The following is a 23,729-nucleotide window of genomic DNA, read 5'->3' as shown; positions in this document are numbered from 1 at the left end:
CTCAGGCTCAGACACACACACACACACACACACACACACACACAGTAGCTTATCTGTGTCTCTGTTCATAACCTTCCATCCCTCTCATGATGATAAGATCCAGGAAGATTAACCCACAATAGCTATTGGGAAGCTAACAAATTTAAGAAGAAAAGGCAGTAAAAGGGAAAAGCTATGTCAATCTCCCCTAAAGTCCTTGTTTAGGGGAGCTTAGGAAAGGTAAATAAATCTGGCTTCCTAAATCAATGCTATGTGCTGGGTATCTAAGATTTGCCATTCCAGATCCCCTTTCCAGCCTTCTCCAACCTTCTCTTTTCAGCCTTCTCTGGCCTGGGAAGCTGTTCTGTATGAGCCACATCAATGGATCCCATACTCTCTGGTTTCCATCTCACTTTGGTCAATGGGGTCCCCCCATAGGAGATCAGAGATGGAGGAAAATTAGGTCAAGGTATTTATTCTCCTGGATCCCCACCCCAGGGTCAGCTGTAGCTGGTTCTGTGTCCCTGGACTAAAGGTCACTGGTCCTCATAAGATGTTCTCTCTAAGTGACTCTCTCCTTCCAGTATAGGCCTTGCCCCCTCTCGTTATCTCCTTATGCCTAGGGTGGTAAAATCTTGACTTTTATGAGCCTCTGAGGTCTCTGCTACTTTCCCACACTCTGCCCTCACCAATTATTTTAATTTTGAGTGGCCATCTGTTTCCTGCTGGGACCCTAACCAAAGTACCATGTTTTTAGCCTTTCACCATGTAGGCATCAGTTTAATAGAGAAGAGTAATGAGCTTCTGGAGATCCAAGGGCCCGGCAGTCACATAGCCTGGAGTGGTCTGCAGAGCAACCATGCCTACAAGGACAGTGGCATGACCAGACCACATGCCCAGGAAGAGGTGTCCAATATTCCCTAGATTATGAGATGACCTCCAGGCAGGAGCATTGGTCTAGAGGGCCAGATAGTAAATATGATAGGCTTGGTGAACCACAGGGTTTCTGTTGCAAGTACCCAGCTCTGCCACTATACCCCGAAAGTAACCATAGAAAATACCTAAGCCAATGAGTGTGGCAGTGTTCCAATAAAACCTTATTTTTAAAAAATAGGCTACAAGCTGGGGGTCATAAATCTGCCAACTCGTCGTCCACAGATGTGAGTTCAGTGTTTTCAGACATCTTGATTGCAGTCTGCAATAAGAAATACATTTTACATCATGACTCATTTACATACATACATACTTAATATTTATATAATACTTAATATGAGCCAGCCTCTCTTCTAAGCACTTTATGTGTATCATTCCATTCAATCCTCATAACAAGCCTATGGGAGGGCTATTTTTATCTCCATACAAGGATAAAGGTAGCAAAGCACAGAGAAGATATAGAGATAAAAATGTTCTACTTGTATGACGTACTCTTATTTTCTACTCTGTTCTAGTCACTTCTACTTTATGTTGTTATTTAAAATGCCACCCACAGACTGACCTCATGACCCACTGATGGGTCACATTCCAAGGATGGATTTGAAAAACACCATCCAGACAAGCTGAGAGGGAGCTTCCACCTTGGAGACTGTGAGATCCTCTTTACTTGGTGACAATAACATGAAGTGGAAAGAACGTGGCCTTTGAAGCCAGACAGATATAAGTTCAAATTCTAGCTTTACCATTTATAGCTGAGTAACTTTGGGCAAGTCTAGCTCATTACAACCATATCTCTAAGAAGTAGTGAGGTGATAATAAAGCCATGAGGATGAAACAAATTGAAATGATAGGAATAAAAACAGCTGGCACTCCCCATCTCCTACAGTGTGGGCTGGACTTAGCCACCCACTCCTATTGAATAGAACATGGAAAAGGACAAACAGTAACTTAACAGTGGGGAAATCTGGCAGACACCACTTTAACCAAGTGATCAAAGTAAGCATCATCAGTAACGGGTCATGCTGAGATCACAGAACCCCCTTCTGTGATGCCATAATAAGAGCATCTCACCCCCATGATATTCTTCCCAAAAATCCATAGCCAAGGTCTATGAAAAACCATTAGACAAACTGAAATAAAGAACATTCTACCAAACACCTGATCAGTACCCTTCAATAATGTCAAGATCTTAAAAAAACCAAGGCAAGACTAAGAAACTAATGCAGATTGGAAGAAACCAAGAAGACAGGACAAATGCAATAAGAGATGCTAGACTGAACCCTGGGACAGAAAAAAAAAGTGGGGCACTGGTGGAAATCTGGGAAGATCTGAATAAAATGTTTCATTTAGTTAATAGTACTGTACCATTGCTGATTTCTTAGTTTTTACGCATGTCCCAGGGTTATGTGAGATGCCAACATTAGGGAATCTGGGTGAAGGATATACAGGACATTTCTGTACGATCTTTGCACTCGTTTCTTATTTCAAAATAACATTTTTTGAAAAAAAAAATCTTCCCTGTTGATAGCAATGTGCACCCAGGGTAAAGACACCCTGCTCTTGATCCATCACCTCCAGGAATCACAGGGCCAGATTTTACCCTCAATTACAGCAGCATATGGTCTTAGCATATCTCTGTCAAAGTATCTCTCAAATTTTGGAGCATGATGGAATCACGTAAGCTTTTCAAAGCCCTCCGTACTCAGGCCACAGCAACAATAGCAAAAATACCTGGCATAGGCATGTGTTTGTCAAATGCGTTGAAACTTCCTTCATCCCTCTCCTGCCCCTTCCTCTGTGGAGTGGGACTCACTGGTTGCATTGACCCTCTGAGCAAGGCATCTGCAAGTGGCAGAAGAATGCCTCTCCAAAGATGCCGGCGTCCTAAGCCCTGAAACCTGTGAATTTGTTCCTTACTTGGCAAAAGGGACTTTGTAGCTAAGATTACTCTAAGGATTTAGAGATAGGGAGATGATCCTGGATTATCCAGGTGGGCCTGATAGAATCACATGGCCTTTGTAAGAGGAAGGCAGGAGAGTCACAGTCAGAGGAGATGTGATGAGAGAAGCAGAGGATCAGACGTGGAGAGAGATTTGAATATGCTACACTGCTAGTATTGAAAACAAGGGAAAGAGGCCACAAGCCAAGAAATGCAGGTGGCTACTAGCAGCTAGAAAAGGCAAGCAAAAGGATTATCCCCTGGTGCCACCAGAGGGGCTCAGCCCTCCCCACACCTTGATCTTGGCCTGCTGAAACCCATTTTGGACTTCTGACCTCCAGAATTATAACACAATACATTTGTGTTCTTTAAGCCCCTAAATGTGCCATTATTTGTTAAGGCAGCAATAGGAAACTAGCACAGTATCTTTCTCCTCCAGCTTCTTGTCTGTAACTTCTCCTCTGCCAATCTTAACCCCTGCTTGTGTTAATGCAGAAGACACATTTTAAGGTGAAAGTTTTACATCACCGCATATTCGATTTGTTGAGGGAGGAGAACATGATATATTCAATCCTGCACACTCTTCACTCACTTGCTGATTCATTAAGTCACTAATTCACTCATTCACTTACCAATTAATTCACTCTTATGTTCTTTCAGTTCATTCACTCACTCATGTACTCACACACCTGTCTCAATAAATAGCTGTTGAGCTGCTGGAGCAGTGTGGCTGCTGCTTTGATGGTCAGTGATGAACAGTGTTTGAGGGATGGTTGTGTCTCAGGAAGGAGGGTGGTAGTCCAGGGAATCATCTGAATTCACCTGGATCGCTACATAATAAGAAGATAGGGAGGCCAGGCCATAAGCAGTCAGTCCAAGACTCTTTGGCACTGACCTCTTGCCAGGAGCTGTTAATCAGATGTGAGCACAATATTTTAATAAATATGATGATCATACTTTGGGTACATCATCTCTGGAAGCCTGGAAGCATGAAAAGAGAGATTAATTTATCCAAGGCCACAGAGCAATAAGTGGCAGAGCCAGGCTTCGAACTCAAGCTTGTTTGACCCTTTGACTCATATGTTTAGCCTCTATGGGTAGTCTAGGATCTCCCTTGGTTGGGGCTAGGGTAAGGAAGCAACCGGGAAGGAATAAGGCCAAGAATTTCATGAGGAGGGAAGAAGAAAGGAGAAAAAGTTGTCTAAATCTCAACGTTTAAAAAGATTCAGGTGAGTCTTTTCTAATCTGGGTTGATCCTCATTCCGGATGGATCTAGTCAACTTATCTCTAGGTCACGGGATATTCCAAGTCCAGGAGGTCAACTGACCTGGATGACCTATAGAACCAGCATCTGAAGATAAGCATGGAGCCTGCATCTCCTCCCAAGGGCAGAGGCTTGCCAAAGCCAGGTGAGGTGTCAGCACCCAGACCAATGGACTAGTGGACAGGTGGGCAGGCAGTGGTCAGATGATTAGACACAGAATGGGATCAGCATGGTGGGGGGATGCCTGGCTACCTATGAAAGGATACGGGACAGACCTAGAACAAGATCAACTCTGGGTTGATACCTCACACAGTGATCTATGGACACTCCTCACAGGTCTTTAAAAACCTACTCCTTTATACCACAGAATAGGAGAGTGACCCTGATCATTCAGTCCACCTACTTCTCCTTCATCCACAGTAGACATCTTTTGTTTTGTCTGCCTAGTGTTCCTCCCTTCTTTTGAGCACATTCCTTCTTTTGGAGAATTGTCCCCAAACTAGTCATGGGGTTCTAGTGGGGGCCACCTCCTTGGCCCCAGGAATGGGCACATTCCCCAGCTAAACTAATCAGAGGCCTCTGATGGGCTTTTTCTAATTAGAATCATGGGGAGAGATCATCATCTTCTCTCTAGTGGTGAAGGTGAGAGAGTGAATCACAGAGCTACTAAGGGTGGTCATGGTCCCAGCCTCAAGCAGCCACCATTTGCAACAGAAAGAATGATGCCAGCGGGCAGACCACAACGTAGATGGGGCACAGAGAGAGAGGCTTTGTAGCATCAGAGTTCCTGGTTCTGGCCATCCCCGAGGCCAGCTACAACTCTACTCTTCCTATGGTTTAGCTACAATCCATAGCAGCCAATCATTTCTTCTGTAGGTGGATGTGATCTGGATTTCTCCTATCTGAAAGCCAAAGTATAAGGCATTAATCCAGATGGATGGCAGCAAGCAATACAAGAAGAGAGGAATTCTCCTCTCCCCCATTTTTGATGCTTTTTGGGCACATGCTATGTGCCAGGCACCTTTTATGTGCATCACCTCACTTAAACCTTTTAACAGCTCAATGAAGTGGGTGCTGTTATTATCCTTACTATATAGATGGGGAAACGAGGCCCAAAGCAGGTCAGTTACTTGCCCAAAGTGAGACAGTATGTTTAGAGCTGATGATACTTGAATCCAGGCAGTCTCCTTCTAGGGCCCATGTGCGAAGTCTCCACCCCAAATTGCTTTCTATTCAGTAAATCTTATTCCCTTTGCCTACGAGTCTACCTTGCTGTACAGAGATATGGCAGGGCCAAGAATTATAGATGTCGTGTCTTGAGGCCTTAGAGGGAACTTTGTGAGCATCACTCACAATCGCACTATGAGATATAAACTGGGGAAAGAGGGGCTCAGAGAAGTGAAGCCACCTCTCCAAGGTCACATGGCCAGCAGATGATGAAGGCAGGATTAGAACTCAGCTCCATGGGACTCTAGGACCACTTGCTCGCTAGCCTTGGTGTGTGTGAGATGTTTAACCCACCCATTCTCCAGCTGTTGGGCAGCTCACTCATTCTTCTGGGCATCAGAGCTGCTGATCTCTGGCAGGGCCCACTAGCTGCCTCCTGACAGGGGAAGGAACATCCATGATGCTTAAACTCAGAGTGGCAGTTGAGTGGCAGGTACACACTGATGTGGGCAGCTCCTCAAGAAGCCGTTTACAGCAGTCCCTCTGGGTGAGAAATAGTACTAATTACAAGCAGTGGAGGCTTCTGCAAGGCAAGCGGTACCACCCTCTATGGCAGGAAGCAGGTTCCTTCTCCAAGTCATGTCTGCCAGTGACAGGTGGAAAGCGGGCAAGGCTGTGGAGGCCAGGCTGGGGTTCCCCAGAAAAAGAGGGAAGGTGATGGCCAGGTGTACTGGCTGGTCTGGGTACAACAGAGTGCCCTGTCCTTCTACCCCTGCACTGCTCTATCACCAGAGTAGATGCAGGTGCCTCATTTCCCTGGAGAAAACTAAGCCAGGCTGCTCTGAGGTCTGCTCTGAAGGGAAGGGTTCAAGGCCCTGGTAAGATCCCACCCCCTCTTCTCAAACCCCAGCAAGGCAGGGGGAAAATAGCTCACGTTTGTGAGGCACCTACTGTATGCTAGGCACAGACTTGGTCACATTACACACATGAACACTGCTGCTCAGAGGAATCCCATTGCACAGATGAGGAAACTGAGGCTCAGAGAAGTTATGTCACATGCCTATGTTCACACTAGGCAACAGTGGAACCCAGATTCAAATATAGCACTGTCTGGTTTCAAAGGCCTGGCCCTTAACCCTTAACCTTTTTAAACCTATTACCTCTGTGGGGAACAAGACAGGTGATGAGCCAGATAGGTGTCATCTTCACTTAGACAGATACTCGAGCCAGGAAGAAGAGGGTTGAGTAGAGTTGAGTGTGAATGTGCTATAGTCACCACACTCTTGAGGGCTGCACCCTGTTTCTGGGCCAAGCCTGACGGGGATAGGCTTTAACATCCTAGAGCATGGAGGCTGCCAGTCCTCGGCGCTGCCATCCCGGGTCTCAGATCTAATGTGTAATAGAGACTTGGGCTGGGGACAGGGGACAGCCAGCTAAAGGCTCAGCAGCTGGTCGGAGTGGAGACTGTTCTTAGATTCTGTCCAGTCAGACTGGCTCAGGACCTGGAGGATAAATGTACAAGGTTCAGAACATCATATAAGAGTAATAAGGGCAAGTTGGGGAGGCAGCAACAGACATGGAAGAAATGATGCTAGGACACCATTTCCCAAATCTCCCCTGGGAAAGCCACGCCTGTGGAATCTTTTCCTCATTGAAGTGAGTACGCAGCCCTTCTCTCCATCCAAACTTCAAATGGGGGCCATAGGGACCTACCTTCCTGATAGAAGTTCCATCAGCTGATTGGCCTAGCTTGGGACACATGACCACCAGGATCCAATCACCTGTAGCCTATGAGTCATATGATGTACATGGCTGCCCCTTTCAGGAGCTGTGGGTTGAGGGAAGGAGACTGGTCTTCAAAGGCTTCTAGACCTCATAAGAAAGTAGAACTGCCTGATTTAGACCTGGAGACAGTACAGGATAGAGTGGGCAACTCAGAAAAGCTGCTGGGGATCAAGCCTCCTCACCCAGAGCTTGGCATTGGCACCAATTCTGATCTTCAGACCCAACCCTGTTCTGTCACTTTGGCACGATGGGAAGATCCTCTCTATGGAGGCAGAAAACACCTTACCCATCAGCTCTGCCGGCTGAGCAGCTGAACTAGCAATGGAAGGAAACTGACACACCAAGCCACCCCCTAGACCTTCACAATATGCCACCACCCAATGCACAAGGCCCAGCACGTTGGTGAGGAAGCCCTCATCCCGACAACAAACACAGCCAGGCTCCCTGTCCCTCAGCACTCCCAGCCCCAGATATATGTCCTCCAGAGAGCTGTGCATCTGGAGAAAAAACATTTACCTGATGTGGTTTGTGTGGGTTCCCTAGAGCTAACAATTAGCTGAGCAGGAAAGAGCTCTGATAATTTGTTGAGTTTATTGAGTTGCTTCTGGGGAAAGGGGAACATTTGCCCACATTGATTAGCAGACCCCACTGTTGCTGCTTTGGGGATAGGTCAGCATGACAAGAATCCCCAGGAAGGTACCAGCAGCTGCTAAGTGAAGCAGGTAGTGGGGCACAGCCAGGGCTGAGGAACTAGGAGTGGGGAAGCATGTCTTGACAGGAGTGGGCAGTGCCATGGGAAACCCGGGAAACCCAGGTGAAGCCCACATGGCACTGGAGGCCCTCCCTCCTATTCCCTGACTCACCTGCTCACTGCCTCTTTCTCTGCTTTTCCCCACATGTAACCTCTGCTTTCACCAGCAGGATCTCATTCATTCATTCATTTGGCCAATCATCCCTTCTTCCACTGAGTGATATTTACTGAGCCCTTTCTTTGTGTCAGGCACTCTCCAAGGTACCAAGGAAAGGACTGTGAACAAGAAAGAAACAGCTCCTGTCTTCAGGGAGCTCATAGTTCAGCAATGCATGGTGAGACAAGCACTGTGGTAGAGAAAGTGCCAGGTGCCCAGAAGGAACAAAGGAGAAGTAAACCAGACTCAGCAACAATGACAGGTTTCCTGAGCCAGGGGCTGATACACCTGCAGGATGAGTAGGAAGTAACTAGGAAAAGAGTGGGGATGGATCAAGATTGGGAGAGAGAATTTGGCAAGAAGGTAAATTCTTAATTGTTGGGAACATTCAAAATAGATCAAAACTGACCATTTTTCAAGAATGCTGTGGTTGAGATTCCTATATCGCTGGGCATTAGACCTAGAAGACCTCTGAAGTCCTTCTCAAATCTCAGATTTTAAGATTAGCTGGTTCCCACTCTCCTGATAGCAGAGGGGATGTAATTTGATATCCCACCACTGAAAGCAAGCCACTGCTGTTTGTTCATTTATTCATTCATTCACAAAGCATGTCTAATAAAAGTGTTCTTAACCCACTCCCCTCCCTCAAAGAAGCCACTTGGACTACCCAGCACTCCCATGGCCTCAGTAGATCTTCCTGACGGGTGCCCATGGCACCCCCAGCACCTGCTGCCTACAGGCCATCTCCCACCCCCACCCTCAATGCCTGTGCACTTCTGCTCCCATCAGCTGAGTCTTGCACTTTCTGAGATTCAGTTGGGTTTGTTGCCAAGTCTCTCAGTGCCAGTCATACTTGTTATTGTAATTATGTGATTTAAATTAAACATCACATAAACTGATGAAATATGAGTGTGAAAGGAAATACAGTTGCATCTATGGAAACTAAACTGAATGCTTTGGAATGATTCCACAAAGGGGAGAGTCTCTTAAAAGAATTGCTTACTAGATATTAGGTGTGAGTGAATGAGACAACTGTACCCCACTGGGTACATTACATGAGGGGAGGGGGTTGGGACAAAGCATCCTTTGCACCTTGATGAGAATGGGTGTCAATGCCTGGCACATAGAAGTTGCTCAAGAAATATTTGTTGACTGGACGATCTGTAGCAACATTGGAAATGGTGAATGATGCATTATGGTTGTAGTTTATATAAGATAAACAATGTGGAGAACAAACTCATGATCAAAGGAAGGGCCTTAGTCCTACATTAAACTCATTGGCAAATAAATGTATGTTTAAGTGTTGTACATTATAATTAAATGTTGAAGCTACATCTGTGTCCTTTTTTTATGATTTCCTACTTAGAAATGAAATTTTTATTTACCAACCAACTACATCATCTGTGAGGCTTCTATGGTAGGAATTAGCAAACTTTTTTTTTCTGTAAGAAGCCAGAAAATAAATATTTTGGGCTTTGCAAGCCGTCGTCTTGCACAGCTCCTTAACCCTGTCGTTGCAATATGGAAGCAGCCACAGACAATATGTAAAAGAACGAATGGGCATGGTTGTGATCTGGTAAAACTATATTTACAAATACAGGCAGCAAGCTATAGTTTGCCAGCCCCTGTTCTATGAAATTTATTTGTTCTCTGTGCCAGGCACTGTGCTGTGCACTGGAGATACTGAGACAAAAAGAAGATTTTATTCCAGCTCCCATGGAGTTTGCCTGCTAGTTGGAGAGATGGTCAACTCAAAAGATGAGTACAATTTGGTATGCCCAGGACCATGGCAGGGTCATGTCTATTGGGGGCAGCAAGAGGGAGAGATGGAGGAAAGGAAATATTTAGTTAGGTCTATAGGATCAAGTAGGTTTATATTTTATATTAGTTAGGGTTATATTTTCCCAAGTAGCCAGGTGGGGCAACAGGAAAAGGGCATTCCAAATAGAGGGAATAGCACGTGCAAAGGCATGAAGACATGAAAGTATTAGTCACATTCCAGGTGTACAAGCCATTCTGTGTAGCTGGATCTCAAAGTGTGTGTCATTGAAGAGGAAAGACATTAAAAAACTTGGACTTTATTCTGGAGCCAGTGGGTTCAACCATTGCTGCTGGCTTTCCAGCAGTGCAGGCATTTGATCAAATCTCCCCACAAAGTATGGAAGATGGAACAGAGGCAGAGGGCAAATCAGAAGCCCATCTCTGTAGTCCAGGTGAGAAACGATGAGGACATGAAATGGAGAAGACTTGGCCACGACTGGCGATAGGGGTGAAGGAGACGGGGGAGTTGAGGATGCTGCCTGGGCTAGGTGACCAGGAGGATGGTGTGGATTACGGGGAGCAGTCGCACTAAGGAGCAGGAATGACTGGGGGAAAGCTTTGATTTGTTCAGAGCATAGTAACCACTCCCAAACACTTACTAGGCAGCCGGGAATTGAATCTTTAAAGGCTGGCTCAGATCTTTCAGAGCTGTCCATACAACCAGGGTGGGCAGGCACTGCTGGGAAAGAAAGTCTTGGGAGGCAGAGGGGGATCTTTTCAAAGATAAGGCCCAGCGACTCATATTCAAAAGAAACTTCCATTTGTCCCAGGCATTCACTCAGTTCCTGGAAAATATATAACATCATGGGATTGTCTTGGGGAAAGAATTTATCTTGACATAGCAAGTCCTAGGAATTTAGCTAAAGGAAAACTGATTTTGGAAAGCATTTTGATGAGAATGGGTGTCAAGGCTGAGTCATTAAAGGTTTGCTTAAGGAATGAGAGGTGGCTTAGGTTTGGCAGATGAGGGATCAGCCTCAAACAAGGGTCTTGGGACTATTTGCCCACCACTGACCAAGACATTTTCAAAAGGGTTTCTCTGATTGTATCCTGGTGTCCTCTCCATTTATTAGGGAGTAAAGCAGGTGACAGGTGGGAAGGGAAGAGGGCTTGGGAGTAGGGATGAGGTGGTGAGGACCTCCTATATTTCACATTCTCCTAGGCCAGCCTTGGGGATGGGGAAGGATGTTTTATGCTTAGTACGGGAATGCAGAAGTGCTTCAACTCTGAATCAGACCAGGGCCATGCACATAGCTTACTTAACAGTTAATGCCCACAGAAGATGCTCTGGGAGGACAGAAGCCAGATGCTATTGATGGAGGAATGGAGACTGAACAGAAAAGAAGACATTGCAGCTGAATCATAGACATTACAGGCTTTTCAGGGACTCCCTATATCTAGGGAACCACAGTGGGAGTGGCCCTCACTTGCAAGCACAGTGCCTTGTACACGAGATGTGCTTGGTGATTGCATGAATGAATGTTCTCCTGAAGATGTCAGTTTTCAGGGATGCTAAGATTTAAACCATTATCTCCTAACACTCCTCCCCCTCGACTTACAATTAGGCAGCAATTCCTTGCACAGTCACTGTTGTCATCTTGGTGGGGATCTCTCAGCTCCCCAACATCCCGACTGCACATGAGAAGCTTCTTAAGAAGAAATGCTTCCCACAAAATCGGCTCTGAGCTCTCCTTTATGAAGAGAAGGGCTCCGAGCTTTCTGCAGAGGAGCTCAAAGCCACTTTTCTATAATCAACTACATGCATTAAAGGGAGTGATTTTTTTTTAAATTCTCCCCAAGCCAGATTCCATTAATGAAGCCCCATTTAACAGAAGTCAATTTACCAAAAAGAAAAAAAAAAATTGAATGTAATTGCTTAAATACATTTTATGTTGCACTGCAATAGCAATTTTCTGGGCGAACTTGGAATTCCCCAAGCCCCCTGTAGTGAAGTTAATGTGGACAGAAAGGTTTGAAGGGGAGAATCTCTCTTTGTGTTTCTCTCCTTTAATTATGATTCTAAAAGGGAGCAAAATTAAAGAGGATCCTGGGGGATGTCAGGAGGGGGAGAACAGGAACAGAATGGAATTCAGCCTAAACTGTTCCACTGCCTTCCTTCATGCTTGCATGTACATGTCAGTGTAATGTAGTGGCTGAGTGCATAGGCTCTGGATGGGATGGGTGGATTTAAATCCCACCTCTGCCACTTAATAGCTGTGTGACCATGAACAAGTTTCTTTCCCTCTCTGTGCAGCCAGGTGGTGCAGTGAGAAAAGGCATAAAGAGCATCAAGGGCAAAGGCAGAGAAGCACACAAGAAAATGTGTATTCCTGAATACATGAACTCTTCTGTTTGACTGGAGAACAGTGTGTGTGTGTGTGCGCGCGCGCGCGCGCGTGCACGCACACTCAGGGTGAAAGGCAGGCAGGCGTCAGACCAGGAAGGCTTCCCTGAGAAGGTGACATTTGTTCAAAGCCTTGGAGGAAGCAAGGGGCTGAGCCAGGTGGAGTTCTGGGAGAAGTGCCAGGTGTAGCAGGCAGAGGGCATGTCAACTGCAAAGACTCTGAGGCAGGAGCAGGCCTGGCCAGTTTTGAACAGCGAGGAGACATCTGTGGCTGGAGCATAAAGGATAAAGAGGAGGAGGCAGAAAAAGTAAAGGCACAGTGGCTTTTTCAAGGCCTTGTAGGCTATAGTAAGGTCTTTTGTCCTGAGGATTAGAGCCATTGAATATTAGTTTTGTTTTGATTTGTTTTTCACTAACTCCATTGTAATATAGTTTACATAAAATAAAATTACCATTTAATTTATTTACCTATTTATATTTTGGAGATGCTGTCCAAAATATAATAAATAGGTAAAGAAAACGGGGTCTTATTGTCTTGCCCAGGCTGGCCTCTAACTGCTAGCCTCAAGCAGTCCTCCCAACCTGGCTTCTCAAAACCCTGGGAATACAGGCATGAGCCACTGTGACTGGCTGTAAATTACCTATTTTAAATGTACAGTTCCTTGGAGCTTTGACCAACGTGTACGTCTCATCTAATCAACATCTCATTCAATACGTAAGATATTACCATCACCCCAAAATGTTCCCTTGTACTCTTTCCCAGCCAGACAATCCCCAGCCTTTATCTCTCACCCCCACCTCTGACAACCACTAATCTGTTTTCTCTCACTAAACTCTTTTGCAGAGTTTCATATGAATGAGTCACTCAGTATATACTCTCAGTATATCCTCTCTGATGGCCCAACATAATGCTTTTAAGAGTCATCCAAGTTGCACGTATTGGGAGTTGGTTCATTTCATTGGAGAGTTTCTAGCAAGGCACGACACCATCTCAATGGCAGAGTCTGATGTGATGATTCTGCCATGTAAGCCCCCAGTTCTTTGATAGATGCCAAGAAAACTCTCAACTGCCCAACATTTATGTCCAGGGAGGCAGGAGCAGAACAGGGTAAAGATGCATGGGCAACACAGGGCCCTGAGAGTTTAAGCCTTGGAAATTAACGATTAACAGGATTTCTAGGAGTGGGTAAAGGTGTGGGAGAAATGGGAGGTGGGAGATGCCTCTTAGGGCTTCTCCTGATCTCACAGGCCAGGGAAGTCTCACTGACTTCCTGCTACAGTCTTGATCATTAATCTCATCCTGCTCTTGAGACCTCAGCACCCTCCCCTCATTCCATTTTGCAATAAAGAGCTTTTGGTCCTGAATTATTCAGGTAAATTCTCCCTACTTCTGCTTCCCTTATATAAATAGCCTCCAAGCTTTGTCACTGAGATAGAATTGAATTTGGCCTGGAGAAAAAAAAAACCCACAATACGTTTGTGGCTCCTTAGAAAACTTAAATGACTCAGTCTGTAATAAACTATTTTAAATGGGATCTGGTGAAATACAGTAATTGGTTTTTATAATAGTTTTTAGCATAGCAGTATGGGTTATATTCCTGAAGTTTGGTGTGTGTCAGCATTTTCATTATAGTAAGAATTCAGTTTTGCAGTACGTGAAGCTCCTTGGTTAGTTCTTTTGTTTAATGCATATTTATGAAGACCCACTATGCTGTATGTCTTCCATTTGTACCTCCAGATCCTCTCCCTTGCCTTCTCCTTGCTCCATGCCTGAGAAGACTTACCCAAGGGACTGCATCAGTATGCTCTCTTGCTCTCTGGCTTCCAGTTGGGCTAGATCAACAGGAGAATCAGTAGGAGATTGGAGGAGGGGAAGGAGGACAGTGAGTTATGGGTATTCATTCTTTGTCTCCTCTTGATGGGCTTTTCACGAATTGGCTATAGCCCCAGATTGTGAAAGAAGATCTGGGTCCTATATGGTGTCTTCTTACATGCAGCTCCCTGTTTGGAGATAACTATTTTCTCTCTGCTCCAGGATTGGGAGTGGTAACAAGTCCCCCAGTTGCCAGCCCCAGGATACTGCCCCTCCCTGGTGGTTCCCCCATAGTCAGCCCTCACCTTTATAGTTCCAAGAGTGTGATGAATGACTGTTTCACACAGGGTATAAGGACCTATGTGAAAGAGTGTAGAGAAAGGGTATAAGGACCTATGCAAAAAAGTCATTCATCAAGCTCCTGGGACTCTTCTTATATGACTGTGACACGTGTTTTCTGCTGGAACTGTGACATGCCTACTTTGTGTCCAGTATTGTGTTAGATGCTGGAAATCAAGATGAAGAATGGAACAGCAGCTGCCATCACTGACAGCTTGTTATGGCCAGGGACTGTGCTTAGAGCTTTTTTGTGTGTATTTTCTCATTTAATCCTTGCAGTCTTTTAAGGGAGGGGTCGTTATGATCCCCATGTTGTGGATAAGGTCACTGAGTCTCAGAGGGTTTCTGTAGTTTTCCTGAGATCACACAGCTGATCCCTCCAGAGCTCGTTTCTTCACCACTAGGCCACACTGCCCGCTCTGAGGAGTTATCTTGAGGAAACCACACACTTCTATAACTGAATTATAATTTGAATTAAATGTGGTGGCATCACAGAGGAAGACAAAGGAAAATTATAATTATTAAACTAATATGTGCCAGGGACTGACCTCGATTCTTTGTGCATACGATTTCTTATTTATTCCCACAAACTCTTAGGGCTGGTATTACTCCCATTCTCAGAGCATTTTCTGAGGTCCAAGGTCACACTGGTGAAACCCGGATAAGAACCCAAATCTGTGCTTCAAAGTCAAGGAGAGCAGGGAACGCTTTACTGCAGATGTGATACTTAAGGGGCTTCCCAAAGTCATCTTGGGGGACATGGATGGGCAGGAGAAAGGGTCACAGGTGAATATATTCCAAGCAGAAAAGGCAAAGAACTAGAAAAAGGAAAAAGGATGGAATGCTTAGGGAGTTTAAGCAGGAGGTGCTGTAGTCTGAGGGATCAGTTGCCTCCTCCCAGCAGCTGAGGGAAAGCCAGCAGTGTGATGAGCCCCCGGAGGAGCCATCTCACGGTGCTCAGGCCTAGGGTACTGGAGGAGCCTGGGGTAACACCACCTTCCCTTCCTGCTTCAGAGCTGGGCTGAGGCCCTGGCCCTCAAGGGAAGTGGGGGAACTCCTGAATGCTCATATAACTCTACTGCCCAGCTCTGGTCCCTGAGCCCATCTGCTTCCTGTTCCCACAGGTTCACCGGAGCCAGCCTCCCAGCCCCCGTTATCAGCAGCAAGAACTGGCTGCGACTGCACTTCACATCGGATGGCAACCACCGGCAGCGCGGATTCAGTGCCCAGTACCAAGGTAGGCAGGTCCCAGGACCGTCCGACTTCCTCAGCGGGCAGCGGAGATGACACCTGGAGGGCTCATCGCCTCCCCATACTGGGGTGTGGCTTCAGGCTTCCTTGGCTTCTTTGTACGTTTCTATTTGCAGACTAGAGGTCTGCACATTTACATTTCTGCATCTGCCCTTGTCTTTTGCCCCAGACAGGGATGTTTCCCAAATTATGTAGCTGGAGCTGCCCCTCACAGGCCAGGCTAATCATAATAGTGAATACCAGGTGCCTGCTAAGAGCCAGGCACAGTGCTAGGCACTTGACGAGCACCATCTCCTTTTATCTTCATCATTACCCTGCAAAGGAAACACGGTCATCACCTCACTTTATGGACAAGGAAGCTAAGGCTCAGAGTGGTTAAGCCAATTTCCCAAGGCCCTCCGAACTCCTGCCTTTTGAGTCCAGAGCCCACCCTCTTAATCACCAGCTTTTGCCGACCTCTGCAGCCTACATTTCTACTCTTTTTCATTTTATCTAGAACACGAATATATTCCAGAATCACTTTAGGGAGCATGCTAGCTTTGATGCTCAAATCTGTGACGAACTGTCTAGTGGCAACAGATCAGACCAGGAATGGCAGGTGGAGATCGCAGCTAAGCAGATTTCTCCTGCAGTAATGAAGAATTTCCTAACCCAAGAACTGCCTATAAAAAGGAATGGGTTAACCCAGAAGCAAGGAGCTGTCTGTAACTGGAGGAGATCCAAAAATCCAGCTGATAGATGGGAGCGGACCAGCACATTCCTTTTCGACATTGAGTGTATTCAAAGTACGCAGCATTTATAGAGATAAACACCAAAGGTTGGCCTCATAACATGCTCATTAAGCCTTTAACTATTACCATTCTCAGATTGTTATTGGTTTTAACAGAATAGACAGCAAGCTTATATTGTGCACCTATTAAGTATAAGGACCTGTGTGAACCCTGGGCTCTGAAGCCAAATGCCTGCTGGCCCACCCTTGAGGTAGCATAGGGCAGAGTAGAGCTCCCTCCACAAGGCCCCTGGGGCCAGGCTTTCTGGCTGGAAACTGGGATGAAAGCAGCCCCGAAGGAAGAAGCGTTACCTTCAAAATCTGAACCTTTTAGGAACGGCTTAATTTACTTAGCCTTGGGTATACACATTTGAAATATCTAGAAAGTAAACAAGAAACCAACTTGGTTCAGTAGCGTAACAGAGCCTTACGCCGAGATCTTTCTTGGAGATGTTTTTCTACTGCTGAGGCTGGGTCTTTGTGTGAGTGGAACAGCTGTCTGTATCTTCCTGCTGTGTTGTTCAAAAAACAAAAGCGGAGATGAATGTTATAATTTTATCTGATTAAGTAAGTGCTGGGTGTTTCTAATATCTCAAGTTACTGAGGGCCCATTTGTCAGTTTTTAAGGTTAAGGTTTGATGCCAGCAATGGGCAGTAAGAACCCAAGCCAGGCAGTCTCCAGATCACACATCGATTCCGCATCTGTGCACGCCAGGCCCCGTGCTAGGCACTGTACGTGCATTGCCCCACTCAGTACTCCCCACAGTACAGTGATACTTTTGTTTTTATTTCTGTTTTTTTTTTCTTTCCTCCAGCTGAGGAAGCTGGAGTTCAGAGAGGTCGTGTAACTAGCTCAAGATCACACAGCCCATGAGCCGTAAAGCTCTAATTCATTCACAGACCTCTGTGAGTATTTGCAGAATTACAGGGCCTCCTCTTATGGTGCTTTGGGTGTCTTCCCTTTCCTATTAACCAGTAGCTTTCAAACTTTGTTTTGTTCATCTCACCCCACTGTAAAAAAAAAAAAAAAAAAATCACAACCCAGTATAAGCATACATCTGTAGAACTAAAAGGAAAATATGACCAAGTGGTATTTACTATGTACAATGTGCTCTGAAAATGTCATTTATATTTTTAAATGCTAGTTGCAGCCTCTAAATTAATTTTACATGCTGCAGGGAACAACTCACGATCTAAAAAGCACTGTTTTAGTTGCAAATTTCTTGAAAGCAGGCCCTCTCCTCTGTTCTCTCTCTCATCCTTAGCATATCCCAGAATGAAGTTTTGCATGTTAGTGTGTGCCAGTGTATAAAGAGGACTTGCTAGATTTTTAGGCACTTGGCATTTATTACTTTGTTCAACCCTAACAGCAACTGTGTGAAGGAGATCCTACTACTCGTCCCATTTTACAGTTGAGGAAAGAGAGTCATAAGGTAATTAGCTGGCTGAGGTCTCATTAATAGTATGTAGCAGCCAGGATTTGAAGCCCAGCAGTGTTAATTAGGGTCTGGCATGCTCAATTATTGTGATTCTGTTAATAAATGATTCTTCCTTGAAACCTGCTTTTTCTAGTGTTTTCCTGACCGAGGCTGCATAGTGCAAGGATATACAGTGATCGTTTAGTAACTCCACTGGTGCCTGCCTGAAGCAATGTTTCTCAGCCTCAGCACTATTGACATTGTGAGCTGGATAATTCTTTGTTGTGAGGAAGTGTCCTGTGCATAGCAGGATGTTTAGCAGCATGCTTGGCCTCTGCCCATTAGATGCTAGACAGTGCAGTAGGAGGGAGCCACAGGAACCAGCAGCCAATAGCAGCCCCTCCCACACACACACAGTCATGACAACCAAAAAAGTCTCCAGACATTGCCAAATGTCCCTATGTGTATAAGCACCTCCAGTTGACAACTACTACTCTAAAGGAATAAAAACTTTGGAGCCAGTAAAGACCAAGCTAAGCTTTATTATTGCAAATACATCCTAAAACAGTGGCAGAAATAGATTTCAGTCAGGAGTCGAGCAGGAGACAGAAGGAATACTGCACAGCTTTAACGGTAGAGGGTTTAGTGAAGGCACCATGTAGAGAGGTGAGGGTGGAGCTAAAGGAGCCCACAAGAGATGGTGAGGCCCCTGAGGACTAAACAGCAGGTGACCTACACCACCACTAGGTGTGCAGAGGGACCAGGGAAGAAGATGGCGAGAGCTGGAACCACAGAAGAGAGTGCTGCCCCTTGGCAGACCTGAAAAGCTATTCCCCACCCACAGTGCAGGAGGAGGAGACCACAGGGATCCATAGTAGCCAGTGCACAAGGAGGGGATTAGGGGATCAGTAGCTTGACCTGTCTCCTCTCTCCCTCCCATCCACTGTGCTTCCCATCTGCCAATCCAACAGGAAGCCAGGAGCAAGGGAACAGAGGCCCTGCTCTGTCCTGCTCCGTGCCCTGGGATCCTGGCTGGCATTACCACCAGGTTCCCTTGCTCTCCAGCAGTCCACAGAGGTCAGCTTTCTGGGGCACAGAGCAGGGCAGAGAGGTTTAAACAATGGACCTGGAAGGGCAGGGGAAGAATCATTGGCATTGGATCAGTTTCACCCACAGTCAGCTTTGTGGCACTAGATTCCTAAGTGATTTATGGCACTTCAGAGCTAATGATTACCAACTTCTAATGGTATTGACAGATATTTTTTCCCAGATAAACAAAAAGAAGTAAACTTAAAGTAAAAGATAACCTACAACATAGTACATTATTTTCTTGTCTCAGTCCAATCAGAATTTAGGATGTTTGTGGCCAAACACAATTTTACCTAATACCACAGGGTATTAGAAGGCCTGAGTTCTAGTCGGGCTCTGCTTCAGACTGGTTATCAGGAGGTAGGCAACTGTGTTCAATTTAACAAGCATTTTGGAGTGACATTACTATGTGACAGCAAAAAAGATGAATGCTACTAGGCCAATCTCTGCTCTTAAGGAGAACAGGTTAAAGAGAGGCACAGACATAAATCTATAACTTCTGTACAGCATAAGAGCTGTAACTGAGGCCTGATTAAGAGTTCCAGGGCTAGAGATAAAAGGGCAATTAGTTTTGCCAGAAGGATTTAAGGAAAGCCAAAAAAGAGGCAGTGACTTAAATGTGGGTCTCAGAAAGATGCCAGACAGACCATGGGAAGACGTGTTCCAGGTCAAGCAAAGGCAAGAAAGCATGAAACTACCACGTCTAATGAACCACAACTATTTCCATGCATCTAAAGCAGCGGTCACAGACCAAATCCAGCCCTCCACCTGCCTTTGTATAGCCCTCCATCAAAGAATGGGTTTTACATTTTTTAACAGTTAAAGAAAAGAAATTGAAAAAAATAATATTTCATGGCACATGAAAATTGCATGAAATTCACATTTCGGTGTCCATAAAGGTTTATTGAAACACAGCAACGTTCATTCATTTACACCTGGTCTACGGCTGCTTTAGCACTACTAGGGCAGAGCTGAGCAGTTTATGACTGAGACAAGTGGCTCACAGGCCTAATATATTTACTACCAGGCCCTTTACAGAAAAAGTTTGCCAACCTAGAGGTAAGTCTGCCACCTAGAGAAAAGCAAGCAGGAGAGGTAGCAAGCACTGAGGCTAGGAAGTGTGGTAATGGTCAGTAGAGTGGTCAGTACTGTGAAAGCCTCAGTAGAGTTGGGCTTGATTCCATGAGTCATAGATAAGAAGTGATCAGAAGTTGTTAATGAGAGGGGAGACATGATCCCCTTTTCATTTTAGGAAGATCTTTGCCCTAGAATCCAAACTGAGAAAATGGTTAAGAATCTTGGGGAACTGGTAACAAGAGCCAGAATTTAAACAGGAGTGAAGAAGAAAAGGAAGGGACAGACCAAACCTATTTCTGGTAAACCTCACTGGACTCATGACTAGTTAGATTTGGTGGGAGTGGGAGGGGATGGGGTTGAAGAAGATGAAGGAGTCAGGGATGAATCTAGCTTAAGTGGTTTAAAAAAATGATATTAACAAAGATGGTCTGGGGCAGAGACAGATGGGGAATGAAGTTTGCTTGGGACACATTGATTCTGGGTAATGTTGGGATGTCAGGGATTGGGAGACTAGCGAGCAGTTGACTATTCTTTGGGTCTGTAGCTCAGGGAAGAAGGGTCTGGGCTAGAGATAATGATGTGAAAAGTTCAAACCAAAGTAGAGGCTGAGACCACCATTCCCCTCCCCACGTATAACGTGAGAAGATAGGACCAAAAAAGTGGTTTTCAAAATGGGTTCCTTGGAGACTAACAGGTCTTCCAGCATGGTTTGATAGGGGCTGAGTGGGTGGGACTTCAGGTTTCCACCCCTACTTCAACCTGAGCAGTTTCTCTTTGAAGTATTTTATGTAGTGGGTATTTACCTAAGAGTATGTTAAAATGATAAGTTCCTGTAGCTAAAGTGTTTGGCAACCACAGGACTTTAAAGTTCCTTAAGAGTTTTTTTTTCAGTTCTGGTGGGCGGGCCTATTGAGGTTGTGTAATCAATCTGTCTGCTTCCCGGCCAGGAATGTTGCACGTCTATGGAAATGATGGTGAGAAGAGCCTTTCTTAATGTACTCAATGGCTGCTAATCACGACTGGTGAGGGGCTTCCCTTGCTGGGAGGACAGCACCCTCATTATCTCCCTCCTTATCTGTAGAGAGGGGCTCTTATTAACCCTACAGGGCTATTGGAAATGAAAGAAGATCCCGGTATAAAATACCTGGCACTTGGTAGATTCTGAGGAAATGGAACCCTCAGTCCTCATACTCATCAATCACTTTGACTCGCTTGTTAAATGATGAAACCCTTGCACAGTGAGAAAGAGCTGGCTCCTCTGGCTCTTCCTTAGACACCTGCTCTTTGCCTTCCACTCCGACCTAATGATCATCATTTGGCCCCTCCCTTCAGTCAGATCCCAGCCTGCCTTTCCTATACCTGTCACTGCCTCTCTTGCCAAGTCAACCCTGCTGACTGAGAGATGGAAGATATTCCACAGTGAAAACCATTGGCTTCTCTGCCTTCTGGAAGTCCTGCACTGAGTTTCAGTTATCTGCAGAATAAACTTATTCATTTGAAAATGTTTGCATTGACTGAGATGGTTGAGGCTTTTTATAATAGCAAGCTGAAGCTTCTGTTTTCCATTGAACATGTTGGGTTCTTGCCTGTGACTTATCTTCAATCTCAGGCCAAAATGAAAGGGCTTCAGGCATCCCGTGATCCATGATCTGATTCTTTTGTCCTCTTCTTCTTGGCCTGCTGATCTGCCAAACTTTCCAGCCTAATGTCCAGGTTCTGCACCTCCAATGGTCTCTGCAAAAATTGCAGGCTTGTTGCTACTTGGCTCAGGAGCCCAGGGTCCACAAAACTGAGCTTGTGAGTTCAGTCCAGAGGAAGCCTGTTACTGATGCATGAACACCGTGAACTCACCAGGTTTCTAGTGTAACCCACTCCTTTTGACAGGAAATGAATTTAAAGCACATATTCTTATAACAGTCATTCATTCACTCAGTCATCAAACTGTTATTGGGAAACTTCTGTGTGCCTGGCTCAGTGTCATCACAGAATATAGATGCACAAGCTCATGGGGCAACAGCTAGAAGAACAGGACATGATTTTGCAGTGCAATGGGGTTTCAACAGAGGTCTGAAGGAAGTCTTGAGGAGGGCAGTGACTTCTACCTGAGAGATGTAGACACCCATAGGGAGGCAATAACATTTGAGTGAGGTCCTGGGGACCTACAAGTAAGAGGTAGCCAGGCAGAGAAGGGGAGGAAAGAATGTTCCAGGTAGAGAAAACAGTATTGCTTAGGCCGCATAGGGTATCAAAACCAAGAACCAATGGCTAGAGTGATTTCTTAAACATCTCTCCTTTCTCTCATCATTGTCTCCAGCTGAATTCACCGAAGTTAGTGAATAACCCCACATGGCTTATTAATAATGGCAAAGCACTATTCTGGGAACTAGAACATGCTACTCCCAACACCACTTCCTATTTACCATGCCAGATCCTTCTCTTCCTTAGGAATTCCAGTGGTCTCAGTTTTGGTGTGGTTAACCGAGAAACCACCGAAGCAGCATCCAACAAAGCACTTTTTACAACCTTAGTTGAGTTGATGGCCATTTTTTCTACCGTTTTCAGAAAATCTCTGAGCATAGTGCATAACCGGCTTCTGGGGAGCTTTGCATAATTTTCTCAGCTGTCGGTGGATGATCCCTCAACACCTGAATTCTTAGCAACAGCTATTGCCAGAATTTTGAGTGTTCTTTTAATTATTTTTATACTAACTTACTCTTCGTTAGCTGGAGCAGTGAATCTAAGGATGAAATGTACCAAGCCAAAGCACCCAAATGATACCTTTTTCAACAGTAACTCCTATAGCATTCAGTGTATCTGACTCTATTTTTTTTTCATTGTCTTCGACATCATTTTTCCCATCAACCCTCAGCACAGCTACTGCATCCAAAATTTTGCCAGATGTTCTTCTAGTTTTCCTTTTTCATAGACACTAATAGTAACTAACTGCTGAATTATTTCTTGCATATTTTTCTCAGTTTGAGTCTTGTCACCTTTTCCTTTGAAGAACATGGCATCATCTTTGGTCACAGTGACTGCTCCAACTTTTCCTAAGTCATGAAACTGAACATCTTCAAGCTTTAAGGTCAAGCTCTCTTTTCCAAACACCATACCATCATAGCAATAGCTTTGTTTGGTCTTTCTATGTCACCAAAGCCTGGAGCTTTGACTACCGTAGCCCAAATGCCAACTTTTATCCTATTTTAAATGATCGTACTGAGAGCATCTTCAGCAATTATGACCAAAGACTTTCAATGGACATTGGCAATTTTAAGGGTGGATATAATTGACTGCTTACCGGAAATCCCAAGCATCCTAGAATTCTCCTTTCTGGACTTTTGATATGTTATTCAAGTAGGGAGAGACGTAATCTTGGTCAATCTCTGTTGTCTAATTCATTCAGTGTTTTTCTGTCCTTTACTGTGATGACACCCTTCCAACCTTTGTGATTACATCAGAAATGATGTTGCTGATTTCTTTGTCTCCATTTGCAGACATTGTGTAAATGGAGAAATCTCTTCAGGAGTTGTCACGGGTTTAGGCTGCTTCTTAAGTTTGGTAATTATAGTATCAACACACAACATCACTCCTTTCCTGGTTTCCACTGGATTAACACTTTTGCTAATCTCTACCAAGCCTTGCATAGTAACAGAGCATGCCAGTACAGCAGCAGTGGTGGTACCACCCCAGCCTCTTCATTTGTGTGTTGGCAACATCCTGATCAAATCTGGTGCCAATATTTATCTTGTAAGTCAATTGACCTGCAGCAGACACATCATCCTTTGTTACTTTGAGGCTTCCCTATCTCTGTTCAGGAACCACTGTTCTTCCCTTTG

General features: G+C 45.1%; 1 protein-coding gene across 1 annotated transcript in view; it reads left to right on the top strand.

Annotated features, from left to right (window-relative positions):
• Positions 1–23,729, top strand: part of CSMD2 (CUB and Sushi multiple domains 2) — a 653,486-nt gene that overhangs the window by 315,045 nt on the left and 314,712 nt on the right. Inside the window, exon 6 of the mRNA XM_050747220.1 lies at positions 15,417–15,529. Coding sequence (XP_050603177.1) covers positions 15,417–15,529 — 113 coding nt within the window. The remainder of the gene's footprint in view (positions 1–15,416; positions 15,530–23,729) is intronic.

Source organism: Macaca thibetana, chromosome 1 (genome assembly GCF_024542745.1).
Source record: "Macaca thibetana thibetana isolate TM-01 chromosome 1, ASM2454274v1, whole genome shotgun sequence".
Lineage (NCBI taxonomy): Eukaryota > Metazoa > Chordata > Mammalia > Primates > Cercopithecidae > Macaca > Macaca thibetana.
This window is presented reverse-complemented; position numbering and strand designations above follow the sequence as displayed.